This window comes from Brassica oleracea, chromosome C2 (assembly GCF_000695525.1).
Source record: "Brassica oleracea var. oleracea cultivar TO1000 chromosome C2, BOL, whole genome shotgun sequence".
Taxonomy (NCBI): Eukaryota; Viridiplantae; Streptophyta; class Magnoliopsida; order Brassicales; family Brassicaceae; genus Brassica; species Brassica oleracea.
In genome coordinates this window covers 15,378,158-15,391,994 of record NC_027749.1, presented here as the reverse complement: position 1 = coordinate 15,391,994, position 13,837 = coordinate 15,378,158, and the positions used below count along the sequence as shown (strand labels likewise).

General features: G+C 35.8%; 3 protein-coding genes and 1 pseudogene across 3 annotated transcripts; 2 read left to right on the top strand and 2 right to left on the bottom strand.

The window, feature by feature from the left end:
- Nucleotides 1-4,171: 4,171 nt before the first annotated feature.
- On the bottom strand, nt 4,172-4,685 carry LOC106326066 (non-specific lipid-transfer protein 2-like). The gene has a single exon (XM_013764104.1). The coding sequence runs from the start codon at nt 4,605-4,607 to the stop codon at nt 4,311-4,313; it is 297 nt and encodes a 98-aa protein (XP_013619558.1). The 5' UTR covers nt 4,608-4,685; the 3' UTR covers nt 4,172-4,310.
- Nucleotides 4,686-6,660: 1,975 nt separating this feature from the next.
- On the top strand, nt 6,661-8,229 carry LOC106323544 (annotated as a pseudogene).
- Nucleotides 8,230-9,162: 933 nt separating this feature from the next.
- Nucleotides 9,163-9,689, bottom strand: LOC106325445 (keratin-associated protein 21-1-like). Its single transcript, XM_013763490.1, has one exon. It carries the CDS (start codon nt 9,607-9,609, stop codon nt 9,271-9,273), a length of 339 nt encoding a protein of 112 aa, XP_013618944.1. The 5' UTR covers nt 9,610-9,689; the 3' UTR covers nt 9,163-9,270.
- Nucleotides 9,690-11,710: 2,021 nt separating this feature from the next.
- Nucleotides 11,711-13,067, top strand: LOC106323543 (protein kinase 2B, chloroplastic-like). The gene is made up of 4 exons (XM_013761648.1): nt 11,711-12,052; nt 12,256-12,391; nt 12,476-12,734; nt 12,823-13,067. The coding sequence occupies exons 1-4, from the start codon at nt 11,711-11,713 to the stop codon at nt 12,824-12,826; spliced, it is 741 nt and encodes a 246-aa protein (XP_013617102.1). The 3' UTR covers nt 12,827-13,067.
- The last annotated feature ends 770 nt before the right edge of the window (nt 13,068-13,837 follow it).

The window sequence follows — 13,837 nt, the reverse complement described above, 5'->3', positions numbered from 1 at the left end:
AGCAATTCAGATTCAAGTTTAAAACAATCCTAATCATAGTTCTAGGCGATCAATCAAGCACTCAAGTTTCAAATCAAAAATTAAAACCGATTTTCCAATTCAGGGATTTCGAAACTTTGATCTTTGATCAAAGGGATTTGATTTGAGATTCAACACCTTTAAGGTTATGATTTTAATTGATCAATGGATCAATCTCGATTTATGGTTTAGGGGATCAGACTTATTCGAGCTCCGATTTACTCTTTTAGGGTTTGATCTATTATCCTGGGGTTTTATCTTAGAGATTAGTTTTTAAGGTTTCAATCTTTACAAACAATCCAAATTCAATTCTCATGTTCTTAAAATTAGGGTTACCTTTTGTTTGCAGATTGTAGAAATCGGACCACCAAGAGAACGGATGAACCTCGAGCTGGACGCGAGCAAGAACGGGACGCGTCTGCTTCCTATCGGGTTCGCGACCTGCTACCTATCGGATTTGCGAGCTGCTGGTCGGGATTGCGAGCTGGAGATGTCCTAGATGCAAGCTGAGGACGGATGGGATCGTCTTAAGCTGAGATCGGATGAGGCTGAGACGGTAATGCTTGCTGGAACAGACGGTATGCGATCGGGTTAGGGGTTAGGTGCGATCGTCGGCAAGGTTAGGTTTTAGGTGGTTGGCGATTTAGGCTCAGGGAGTTTAGAGAACGTTCGTGGTGATAACGTGTTATAAAACAAACGGTTTAGAGACTGAATGTTTCTGTGTTTTATTAATCATAACACGGGTTTCTTTATATAAGGATTACAAGTCATAGAAAAAGGAAAATATCCAAAACCTAAACCAACTAAGATTAGGAAAACTACTAATACATAATAATGGAAAGATAACAATTACAAGGAAAAGAAAATAGAGTTTCCTTTTCTCCAAAGCATAAACCGCCCCTCTCTCTCTCCTAAGGTCACGACTGCCTCTCTCTGCCTATAGGGTTGAGCTGTCTCTCTCTCTAAGTGTATGGACCGGTTATGGACTGGACCCGTTATGGACATTCATCAATTGATTTATAACACAATTCTTAAAGTAATTCACTTTTATCTTTTATTAATTCGGTAGACGTCCAATTATGCCCTGTCAATTCTATTTGACCATTGATTATTTGATTGTTACGTTCAAGTATTTAACTCAACCAATATGTATGCGATAGATCATTTCATACACCCAATCCTTCTGCTAATTTATTAATTCTGAAGGTTCTTTGCTCTAGTTGTTTATTTTCTCGTAATTTTATTTTGTAATATCTGTCCTAACCTTCATTTTTGTATTAAAACATAACTCATAGAATTGACATTTACTCATTATTGGTTGCTGACCAAAAGAGAAGAAATAAAAAGAGAGTATTATTAGTTGTTAACAAGAAGAAGTTTTTTTCAAAAAAAAAAAAACAAGAAGATGTATTTATATTACAAAGGAAACAACACATTCTGTCACGGTCTTGTTGGAGATCAAAAATTTGTGAATTATCTTGGCATCGGTCAAGAATCAATGAATTTAATAACATCCTTGCTTCCTACGCTGGGTAAATTTATTGCTATAATATATATCTTCCCACGTGGGTGAATACATATAAAATTATAATGACATGCTTCCTTTACGCCAAGCCGCCGATTATACAATATAGTCTTGTATTCCGAGTGCAGAATATAAAATACAATCATGCGTTCCGACAGGTGGATAAATCAAAATATAAAATCGTTAAGAAAACAAGTGATTTTAGGAAAGTTTATCCACACCTTAACACGAGCCAACTTATCTATTGCACCCACTTGTGGTAGAGCCAATTTCCTAGATGCCTCTCAAATCATCTATATTCCTATTGCTTTAATTAAAAATGAATATTTGATTTTGCCCTTTTGTATTTTCGAAATTATTAATTTAAATCATAAAAAATTCAAATTTCAAATTTCAAATTTTTAAATTTTCAAATTTTCAAATTTTTCAAATTTCGGATACTACATTATACTGTATAGTTTTACTTAGTTGTACTGGGTTATACTTCGTTCTACTGGGTAATATTGATATTAAGTTATACTTGAGTTATACTGAGTACTACTGAATGTAGTTATACCGAGTTATACTGAGTTATACTTAGTACTACTGAGTGTAGTTATAACAGATTATAATTAGTTATACTGAGTACTACCGAATGTAGTTATACCGAGTTATACCGATTGTACTGAGTACTACTAAGTACTACTAGTACTACTACTAAGTTAGTTATACCGAGTTCGACTAAGTTCTACTGGTTATACTGCATAATACTAAGTACTACTGAGTTAGTTATACCAAATTCGACTGAGTTAGTAATACCGAGTTATACTGGATCCAGATCTGAAGAAAATAAATAAAAAACACGAAACATACTTTGCAAAGGGGGAACAAGAACAATAAAATTCCAAAATCATAAAACAAAACCCAGATCTATAGAGAACAATAAGACCCCTAATCATACAAAACCCAGAATCTTAATTTACAACTCTAAATCGAAAATATGAGGACAATAAAAACCCTAAATCGTGAGGCACCGCGGATCTGTTTCCATTTTTGTCCCCTTCAACGTCGACGTCACATCGAGGCACCGCAAATCTGTTTTTTCTTCAGGTTTTCAGATCTAATCTCAGATTCCACAGAGAACACTCTTCGCTATCGAGTTTGATGTTGGAGAAAAAAAGAAGAAACAAGAAAAAGAGCAGTTGCAGAGAGGAAGAGAGTAAATAAAAATGAATCTGGTTTTTAATATTTAGAGTTAGTAACGAAAGATAAAAATGTAATCAGCCAGCTTTTTAAATTAAAAATAATTCATAAAAAAAATAATTTTTAGGAAGGTCTTTGAGAAATTGGACTTTAAGGCGTAATAGAGGAGATATTCCCTTAACACACACATCATTTAGCTATTTGTTACAAAAACATGTAAACTATATAGGATTTCCAACTGAATACCTGATTAGTTTTTTCTTTCGTTATTATACAAATAATTTTAGTTTTGTGCGTTAAGCACCTTTTAATTAAGGAAATATAAGTTCAAAAAACGGAAAGGATTATAACTGGAGGATGAAGCAAAACACGATCAAAGAGTCCTACGTGGTCGTGACCAAATCAACTAGTAGCTTATTGTGAGAGATAACTTTCGTTTTACACTCCCTCACTTCAGTTTAATGATACTTCAAAAATTAGCTAAAATATAAGAACATGATTATTAGGAGGTTCTTAGAATGTAGTTTTTAGCGGAATATAAGAACTCGTCTCTTAACTTTTAACTAAAAAAGTTAAAAACCGTCTATTAAAACTCTTATTTGAGAGCCGGTTCTTATCTTTTTTAGTTAAAAGTTAAGAATCAGGTTCTTATATTCCACTAAAAACCCCACCTTAAGAACCTTTTAATAATCATGCTCTTCGAATAGTCACGGAAAAATCAGAGCATTTCATGATTATTTTTAAAATAGTCTGTGATTAAATCATGGTAAAAAGGTATTTTGTGGTTTAATCACGTTGTATATCGTGACTAGTGTGCCACAAAATTGTCGTAGCTAAAACATAGCTATTTTTAGTCACGTTCTGTTCCATGCAATTTCGAATTTTTTTTTGCTACTGTTCAGATATGAACCACCATAGCATTGTAAATATTAGGCATCTTGCATTTTTGATTTCATGGTTTTTCGTGACTTTTTAAAATAGCCACAAATATTTTGTGATTATTCTGTGGCTATAGCTGAGATTTCTACCGGTATATGTTGGTTTATATTTTCTTTTGATTTTCTTTTTGCTGAGAAACCCATAAATAACGGTTGAATTTTTTTCATCTTCATAAAAGTTGGAGAAGTAATTCTATTCATGTACAACAAAACAGAGGAGGTATGTTGTATTTCATGGAACATGTAGGAGATGGACACTTCCAAGTTTACAACATGGTCCATAAGGTCTTTGTTTCCTGCCTCTGCTTTAGGCTAATGAAACAAAAGCACAAGAACTGTCATTGCTAATACCAATCCTATTCAATTCTACCAGTTTATAGTTTTGCTACCAATTTTTTTGTACCACTTTTTTCCATTACACGTTTCTACTTATTTGAACATTTAAAGTCAAACTGATCCTTTGGAGTGTTTTGGCATTAGACTCAGTTTACCCTAGAAAGCCACAAAATAATATGAGAAAGTAAACTTTATTTAACCATATAAACATTACATAATAACGGTTATTTTTATTTCATAAAACAGCTTGATATAATTTATTCATATTCTTTACTCGTTATTTATTTATTTGTAAAAACTCTTTAAGAGTTTTAACAACTTGGGTAAGGAATACCACAAGCGGTTAGGACTTTGCGAGAGTTGGGAGAGCTAATGTACTGAGCAAAAGCAGGGTTCTTAGCAAACCCACACAAGCATGGTTGTTGCTCCTTCAGCTTTGCACAACAGTCACCTGAGGGTTGTCCTCCTCCAGTAATCGCGGCCAGGCAAGGCTGAAGCTGCTTTGGGTCACATGCTGCTTCCACATTTGTGTCTGCCGCTTTGTTTGGAACCGGAAACGATGTCAGAAGTATGACGAAAACCATGAGTGTCAAGACCATGATCTTCATGTCTAGTTAATTATTTGTATATGTTAAGTTGTTTGAATTTTTACTATGTTTAATATAATTTCTAAGGAACATTTGAATCTCGTTTTGGTATTTATTGGGTATGGGTTCATATTGCTTTGCATAGTGCAAAATGCATGGGTTCTCGCTTCGTTAAAATAACGTGAACGTAACTGGTGGTCATGCGAAAGAAACCTCGAACCTGAAGGTCGGAAACAAGTACTAGTTGTTAAGTTTCATGCATTTTGGGTTTACTAAGTAAGATTGGTATACCTTATTTGTTTGTATGAAAAAAGGCGGAAGAACCTCTTATTCAAGAGTCCTGAAGGCAAATATATGTAAGTGCAAGATGATAAATAGAATAATAGTGAAAAAAGAAGAACAATAGTGCAGAAGATAACAAAAGAAACAATGTGAATTTAGCAAACACATTTTCTTTATAAGAAATCATATTAAACATTTTATTACAAAACTTAATAAATTAGTTTTACACAACTTGTCAATACTCTAATTCTACTGAAAGATTTATAAGCTATCTAAGCTTACGTCGCTTTGTTGTCAGATACGTTAACACCTGACTCATCACGACCCTAAAATACTCACCCTTGAGTTTAGTTCTTCTATAAAATCAGATTAAATGTTATTAGGTTATTTTATAATCTTCCTCACAATCTCCCAATAAACCCCTAGATATGAGATCTTCAAAGACAACTTCCATATTAATATATATGTATAACTTCATTATTTAGAATTGAACTTATTATTTTTCTTGAAGACATATTATAGCCAACATACCCATGTTATCTTCAATCATCAGAAGTATATCATCACCTTGATTGGCCGTGAGTACACATTTATTAAAGTAGTGACTGAGTACCAGCTGCCTTCATCATACCGACAGGTTTATGAAACTTGATTTCATAGTGTTCATAGTAGGTTTAAGCCCGCCTTATGAGCTGTGAACTTTGCTGGAAGCCGCTAGCAACTTCGTCATCAGCTTATTTTCCTTATATTTCTTCCAAGAACAAATGCATCATGAGCACTAGAACTGAGTTTGTCACTGAAGCTTGCCATATAGTCATCATCTGTCATCTTGATATTCTCAGACACCAAGGGAAGATGGTTAAGCCGCATCATCTTGACAGTATCATATCCTTCAAATGAATTAAGCATGATCTTATATGCTTCTTTAGAAGACACACTTTTTATAAATCAGTTGGAACAACAACATCAATAATCGCCTACAAACCTTTTACGTTATACTTTAAGTCTTTAACGCACTTCTCTCTGCTTCTGTTCATTCAACTTTTGGTTTAGACTCATTTTCATATGACATAACTATGGTAGGCTCATCCCATCTAATTTTCATATTGGTTCACTCATCCTCATTTATTTTCTCGAATTGATTGCTTCATGAGAGATTTCCAATTCCCATATATAGTAGTATGTGTTCAACAATATTGTCTTATGTACTGAAGCAATATGTGTCCATCTTCTCTGCTGAATCTTAACCAATAACTTAGATAAATCGCTCTGATATCATTTTGAGCCTGGTTAATGGAAGAGGAGGAGAACCGTTCACGGGTATCCATTTTAACCAAATGAATCTGGTTAACGGATATCCATTTTAAATTTCTTAATATTCGTAGTTTGGTGCGCTTTTAACCAAATGAATCTGGTTAACGAGTATCCATTTAAAAAAAAAATTAATAGTTGTAGTTTGGTGCGCTTTTAATGTAAACAAATTTTATATCGAACTTCGGATTAAAATTGAATATAATGAAACTCTAGGTTATACACTTGATTATGCACATGGTTTCAACTTTAAACTATTGCTCAGAGTCAGAAAATAAATAAATATAACCATATGCAGTGCCAGCTGATTTGAACTGCTTTGTGAACAAAAAGTCACACTTCATATTCCTATTCAAATATCATACATATACTTCGTATCATTTCAGTATCGTGAGCAGCAATGCGAACAAAAAGTCAGACTTCATATACATATATACATGCATTGTTTATTTTTTGTGGTAATAGTTCTCACATCCTCAGAAAAAAAAGTCAATTGTCGTGAGCAGCAATGGCTAATACTTCAGCACCATTGTTGTCCCAAACTGAAGATAAAGATACTTCGTCTCATTTCACTTTCGACAAGATCGTCGAACATAGCTTGTCTGAATTCGAGTTGTCACAGATACTGCAGATAATCCTCGTTGGGCTTGCCTCGACCTTCGATTCCCAGCAGATATTCATCACCGTCTTCACAGATGCACACCCCACATGGCACTGTCTCGACCACACAATCTGCAACCCGGCAACCTCCGACATCTGCGGGATTCCCCGGTCAGCTTGGGACTGGGACGGTGGTTTCAAGGGTAAATCCGTCATCTCAGAGTTCGGTCTCGAGTGCTCGAGCTCTTTCCTCAGAGGTCTCCCCACATCGACTTTCTACGTGGGTGCTATGATAGCACTGCTATCTTTGGAGGTGTTTTCATGGCTATGATCCCAGACGGTTTCTTCGGACGGAAGCAACTTCTATTCTTCACAACGTTGGCGATGTCAATCACTGGAATCTCTATTTACTTCTCCTCCAACATATGGATCTACGCTTTCCTGAAATTCGTTATCGGCTTCATGCGTGCCCCGGTCGGGACGTATGTGTTTGTTCTGATAAGCGAGCGAGTTTCCGCCAAGTGGAGGCCTAGAGCCACTATGATTCCGTTTGTTCTGTTTGTGTTAGGCTTCATGTCGCTGTCCGGAATCTCATATCTTTTCCGACACGCTTCTTGGAGAGTTGTCTATCTTTGCACGTCTGTTCCCGCAGCTGTGTATATTGTATTTTCCTCTATTTGTTCGCCATTGAGTCTCCTCGTTGGCTCCATTTGCAAGGGAAGGACGAAGAAGCCATTGAAATGCTTAAGAAGATTTCACCTGCAAACAAAGGTTACTTGGAATCAGTATCTATTTGGTTGCCTTCAAAAGAAACTCCCTCAAGGACTTGTTCATCAGAAAATGGGCTTTTCGAAGAACCTTGGTTGTTATGATCATAATGTTAGGGTCAGGGTTGTCCTATTACGGAGTTCCATTAGCTGTGAGAGATATAAAAGTGAATATCTACTTGAGTGAAGCCCTAAACGCAGTTGTGGAGTTACCAACTTTTGTTATCACACCAATCTTGCTAGAGAAGTTCAGCAGAAGAAGCTCTGTGGTCGTGAATTGCTTAATCGGAGGAGCATCAGGAATGTTATGTTTCGTTCTGAGCCTTTTCGGGATGACGAACACTGCTTTCGCTCTCGAACTCGCTTCTTTCTTCTGCGGGAGGATTCAGTTCAACGTGATGGCGGTTTATATGGTTGAGCTGTTCCCAACATGCGTGAGGAACACCGCGACATTGATGCTTAGACAAGCGCTTGTTGTCGCAGGAGCTTGTTCTCCAATCATTGCTTCGATTGGAAGAGATGTGCCGTCACTCTCTTTCGCGGCTTTTGGGATAGCAATGGCGGGTCTCGGGTTATTTGCTTTGCTTCTTCCTGAGACTAAAGGGTCCAGTCTTTGTGATACAATGGAAGCACAAGAAGAGAGAGACCGAGTCTTCAATACTAGCCAAAGTTGCTTAAAATAGAGTTTCACAAAACTCTCTTCCATTCATTGTTTAAGGTTGTAACTGAATATATCAGTTTAGCTCATGTTAACCAAACCAATCTTTGATTTTCCATGTATTTCTTATGTTTAGGTGAAACCTACAATGTTTTATTTTTAAATTTAAATTTTATTAATCTTCCCAAAAACGCATAAGCTATCGGATTACAATGAGAATCAAATAAAATTCCATACGACCTAACTACACTTCGAGCTAACACACAGGCGAGCAGCTTATCATAACCCAGGTCCGCTGTCCGTGGTCGATGGCTGGTTCGGTTAATCGGGGGCGGGAGTACAATGACTCTGCTTTCTCATTACCGAACCATTTCGACCTTCTAATAGACACCTCTATATTATTCTCAGTATCGTTAGTATTGTAAAGCTTTCTTACCGGTTTAGCATTATGTGAAATTAAAGCAACTACTTGGGTTTATTTGTCTTGTTATTGTAAGAACCAAGTCTGACGTGCAACACAGTTGGAAATTTTATGTGGCAAGAACGTCAACGATGATGAATTGTTAATATGTTAATTATTGTCATTATTTTAAGAGAAGAAGACAAAAATAGCACTAAATCAAGTTTTTTTCCCAAACTAGCACTCAAGGTCAAAAATCACAAAAATAGTACTTAATGTTTTATCAAAAGTCACAAACTTAAGGTTTAGAGTTAAAAGGTGAAGTTTAGGATTTAGGGTTTAGGGTTTATGGTTTAGAGTTTAGGGTTTATAGATTAGGGTTTAGGGTTTAGAATTTAGGGTTTAGAGTTGAGAAATGAGGTTTTGAGGATAAGATTTCAAATTTTGAAAAATAAAAAAATTAAAATTTTCAAAAGATAAAGTTAGAAAGGTGCTATTTTGGAGATTTCCACTTATTTTAATGTTTATCTTTCATAATTGTGATTTTAAGTTGAGCTATGCAAGAAAATTCAAACAAGTAAGAACTCATTAAGACAAAAAAGGCAGAGTAATGTTACAATAATATTACATTACGAATCTGTACCCGACACGGAATCTTAACCAGAGCTATTCCCTCCCATAGGTCAATTTATCTCCAATGTCATCGAAATTGAACCCGCCACCAACTCCAAACCCGTACCCAAACCCAACCCCAATACCGCAACCCACACCGATGCCAAAAACCACATTGGAATAGTTAATCCCTTCAGAAGTGACTAACCCGAGCCCTCCCGCGAGTCCGAAGCCGAGTCCAGCGCCGCAGCCTATTCCGCCGCCGACTCCAGGACCTCCGGCTTTGTCCTTGATGTTCTCCATGTATCTACGGATGAATCTGATAACCGGAAACTCAGATTTGCCGGTTTTGGCTTCTGGCTTTCTGGTCCAGAGGTTATCTGATGATCTCATGGTTTTGTGATTGTGAATATCTGAGTGAGTAAAACCAGATAAGATCGATAGAAATTAGAGTAAACGTATAATACATCTGTGACGACAGTATTACTTACGTATGTATTGGGCTTTAAACCATCTTTTAAGTGGGCCATTTAAATCTTTATAATCTTGTTTGGTAGAGAAAAGGTAATATTGTAATTTCGGCTGGGTTGCTGGGTTAGAAGGAAGGAAACATTTTCTAGTTAGTTAGCCACAAGTCCACAACGATAAGAAAGACCATAGTTAGTTAAAAACTGGACAGATCAGTCATCAGTGAGGCTACCTATAAGAATGCTCGAAAACCTTCTTGGAGGGGAAACTGCAGAGTGTCCACTGACTTCTTAGTGCTTGAGATGTATGAGGAATCCAAGGATCCATTGATCGGGAGGTCATTCCTTGCTACAGCATGAACTATCATCGACATAAAGAAGGGAAGACCTTCATTTTGGAAAAATTATGTTTTGAAGTTTGATATCAGAGATGTGATTTACAAGCCTATAATAAAAGACACGTTGTTTACATAGAGATTATGGATGTGTTTGCTGATGAGTTTTTTTAGAAGAATTGGCTATAGAAAACTCTCTTCAACATGCCCTAACTATCAAAAAGGAAAAGCAGTTGATTGAAAGCAAGGAAAGCGATGAGTATACAAGAAGGATAGATTTTGCAAGATATCAGATAAGGCCAAGCATGACTTGAAATCGCTTCTCATTGGATCAGGTATGCTTTTCTTTGACCAAATGACAATTATCATGTGATTTTGAATATTGAGCTTGCTGAGAATAAACCATCTGCACTTTTGCATGAACTTAAAAGATTTAGAAAGATAATTGGTTAATATTTAGATGACATTAGAGAGATATCGCCATCTCTTTATATGCACATGATACACTTTGAAGATGAATTAATGATATCAATAGATCACATCAAAGTAGGTTGAATCTCAATCTGAAAATGTTGTAAAGAAAAAAATTCTAAACTTATTGATGTGTAGATGATTTATCCTATTTCTGATAGTATATAGATTTTCTCTGTCCATATTGTGCCAAAATGAAAAAGATGAATTAATTCCAAAACAATCTTTATATATAAAGAAGAGCTTGAATCCTTCCCAGAGTGTCCTCGGATGCCATGTCATCACCAGAGTGTCTTCGGATGCCATGTCATCAATTAGTATTCTGCTGATGCGACACATGTACTCATTTAATAAAACGCAGCGCTCTGATTTTTTTTGTTTTCGTTATCGGGCTCAGTTACCTTCACTATGGCGCTAAACCTAATTTACTCAATCGTTACTCTGAGTTTCAAATCGGCGGCAAGGATGACGATCTATTGTTCCCGTACGGATCGCGACTTTAATCACATTAATACCGACGTCTACTAAGAGCCCTTCAATGCGTCGGTTCCGTCAGCGAAATCTGTAGTCTCTGCTATAAATAGGTTAGTATTCACCCTTCTGGAGATCTTGTTTTCTTCATCGGCTTGATGTTAGTATTTTCTATTAGATTTACTGAGTATCCGGCTGTAATGTTCTTAATCCAAACTATATTTTCAGGCAACCATGATGAAGGCCACAATCAGCGCTGACTGTCTCCCACGGTTCCAAGAGAGACTTACTGCCGGTGCAATATATTCCATCTCTGATTTTGATGTCGCTCGACTCCTCAGTGAACTCCAAACCCTTTTCACGTAAGCTCTTCTCAACCTTTTGACATATCTCCTTCTTCAATTAACTATATTCATACTGGAATCTTCTAGGGTTTCTCTGAATCTTGTGAGTTGATGCATTTCTTAGGTTATTTAGGAGATTAGGTTTATGTGTAGTTTGTGGATTCGACGATGATAGAAGAAGACAAAGCTCGATTCCCCATGCAGGATCAGTCATGAGATTTTGAGAATTATAAACATTTGGTACAAATTTAAATAAGAATTTGGTTTTAACAATTTGGGAACTCTATGTTTATGTATACTCATATGCCAATGTTTCATTTGCCTATACTCATAATTAATTTGCCATGACACCATGTTCTTGAAGTAGTTAACTTTTCTGTTCATAATTTCCCATTTTGATGTAAGAATGTGGCACTGTCATGGTTCAGAAGGTGATAGTGATACTGAAAGAATTTCGAATCTTTCGTATCCATGGAGTTTAAAACCTCTGATTACAAGAAAGAGTGAAGCTAGCAGCGCTCTACATGCACCGAGCAAAGAAGGAGACGTAATGCATTCCCAACATTTGAAGTCCTTTACGTTAGACGAGCTAGAGAATGCTACAGGAAACTTCTGTCCAGAGAGTCTCATTGGAGGAGGGTTCGGGTTTGTTTACAAGGGTTGTATTAATGGTGGACCTCGAATCGACCTCGCTGTTGATGTTAAGAAGCTTAAAACTGAAGGGTTTCAGGGCCACAAGGAGTGGCAGGTAAGCTTATTTTCAATAACTTTTTTAGGCTAATCATAAAAAAAATCGACAATTTGGGGATCATGTGTATGTATAGTAACTCTTCAAAATTTAGAAGCTAAAGCAAATATTTTTTCTGGTAGACTGTCTAGGACCGCCCCTGGATTTTTTCTAGAGGCTAATATATTGAAAATGTTTTACTTTTATATTGTCTTCTCCACAAGAGGGAAGTGGATTATCTAGGGAGATTGCATCATCCAAATCTGGTGAAATTTATTGGCTACTCCTTGGAAGACGAGAACAGTCTTCTTATCTATGAGTATATGCCTAATGGAAGCTTGGAAAATCATTTGTTTGAAAGTAAGTAAAGAAACTCTTTTCTAAATCCAACACTTATGGTTTTATCCTCCACATTCCTCATGGCCTGAGTTGTGCTCATTCTAGGAGGTTCCAATGTGTTTTCTTGGTCACTACGTATGAAAATCGCGATTGGTGCTGCCCGAGGACTATGTTTCTTGCATGATGCTAAGGACCACGTCATTTATAGAGACTTCAAAGCATCAAATATCCTTCTCGATTCAGGATTCAACGCCAAACTCTCAGACTTCGGATTGGCCAGAGAAGGTCCAAAAGATGACCGTTCACACGTGACAACTGAAGTCATTGGTACACAAGGTTACGCAGCTCCAGAATATCTACCCAGGTTAGATCTACACGTTTAAATAATACATCAATATCAACCTGATTTTGTTTACATGAACTGACCTCACCCATTCTTTGGCACTGCGTAGTTGAAACATCTCATTACTTGCAGTGAAAGCAACAGGCCGCCGTACAGGTTCACAAAGACACAGGAGGTAGTATCCCACTAATTATCATGCACTTTAGTGCTTCAGCAACAACATGATTTGCAAAACTACAATCAATATTATGTCGAGACTCTTCACTCTGATTTCATTTTTACATTTAGTCCACATAAGACTCTTATTTTATACTATACATTATTCTAACATACGTAGAAACATATAAAAATAATAGTAATAGATTGTACACCCATAATATTGCTAGGTAAAAACTATACATCCAAAATTATGATGTAAGGACATGTATATCAATCAATAATCATTATTAAATTTCAAAAATAATATATACAGAAAGAGTCAACAATTAATTACCAAGCCCATAACATTCTTTTCATATGATCAACACTCTAATAGACAATAAATACATGTAAAAATAATATATAAATATAACTGTATAGTTCTATTAGTCTGCTAATACCAAAACATGTAAAAAAATTAATATGTATAGTTTTCTATAATATAAATATATACTATACCGGTTCAATTTTTATTTAATATATATCCCGCTCCTACGGGCGGACCGATCCTAGTCACAAATAATTAAATACGCATTGACTATAAAAATTGAACAAAAATAAAATTATAACCAATCGCCACATTTGACTAAAATCTATCATCTTTATTTAAATATGATTCTAATTATTTATACTAAATGAAACAATAAATTTAACTAGAGAGAAATAATTAAGTTTAAACCTTATATAATAAAATTTTCTTTATAACAATAATCACATGATTACACAACAAATCTTAATTCCTTCACTAGAAGCAATGTAACTAAGATTAACTGAAAACAATACAAAAGCAAACTCCGTACTGCTGACAACAAAAAAGAGCAAACTCCGTACTCGGTAAATTTATAAATTAAATATTTAATTTAAATCAAATGCAAACCTATACTATCCATCATGAATATGTGTTAGATAGGAAAACACTAGTGTAG

Excerpts from the sequence above, each read along its gene's own strand:
- LOC106326066 (XM_013764104.1), bottom strand. The coding sequence starts at position 4,607 with ATGAAGATCATGGTCTTGACACTCATGGTTTTCGTCATACTTCTGACA.
- LOC106325445 (XM_013763490.1), bottom strand. The coding sequence starts at position 9,609 with ATGAGATCATCAGATAACCTCTGGACCAGAAAGCCAGAAGCCAAAACC.
- LOC106323543 (XM_013761648.1), top strand. The coding sequence starts at position 11,711 with ATGTGGCACTGTCATGGTTCAGAAGGTGATAGTGATACTGAAAGAATT. Across the intron at positions 12,053-12,255 it reads AGGGCCACAAGGAGTGGCAG|AGGGAAGTGGATTATCTAGG; the intron begins GTAAGCTTATTT and ends CTTCTCCACAAG. Across the intron at positions 12,392-12,475 it reads GGAAAATCATTTGTTTGAAA|GAGGTTCCAATGTGTTTTCT; the intron begins GTAAGTAAAGAA and ends TGCTCATTCTAG.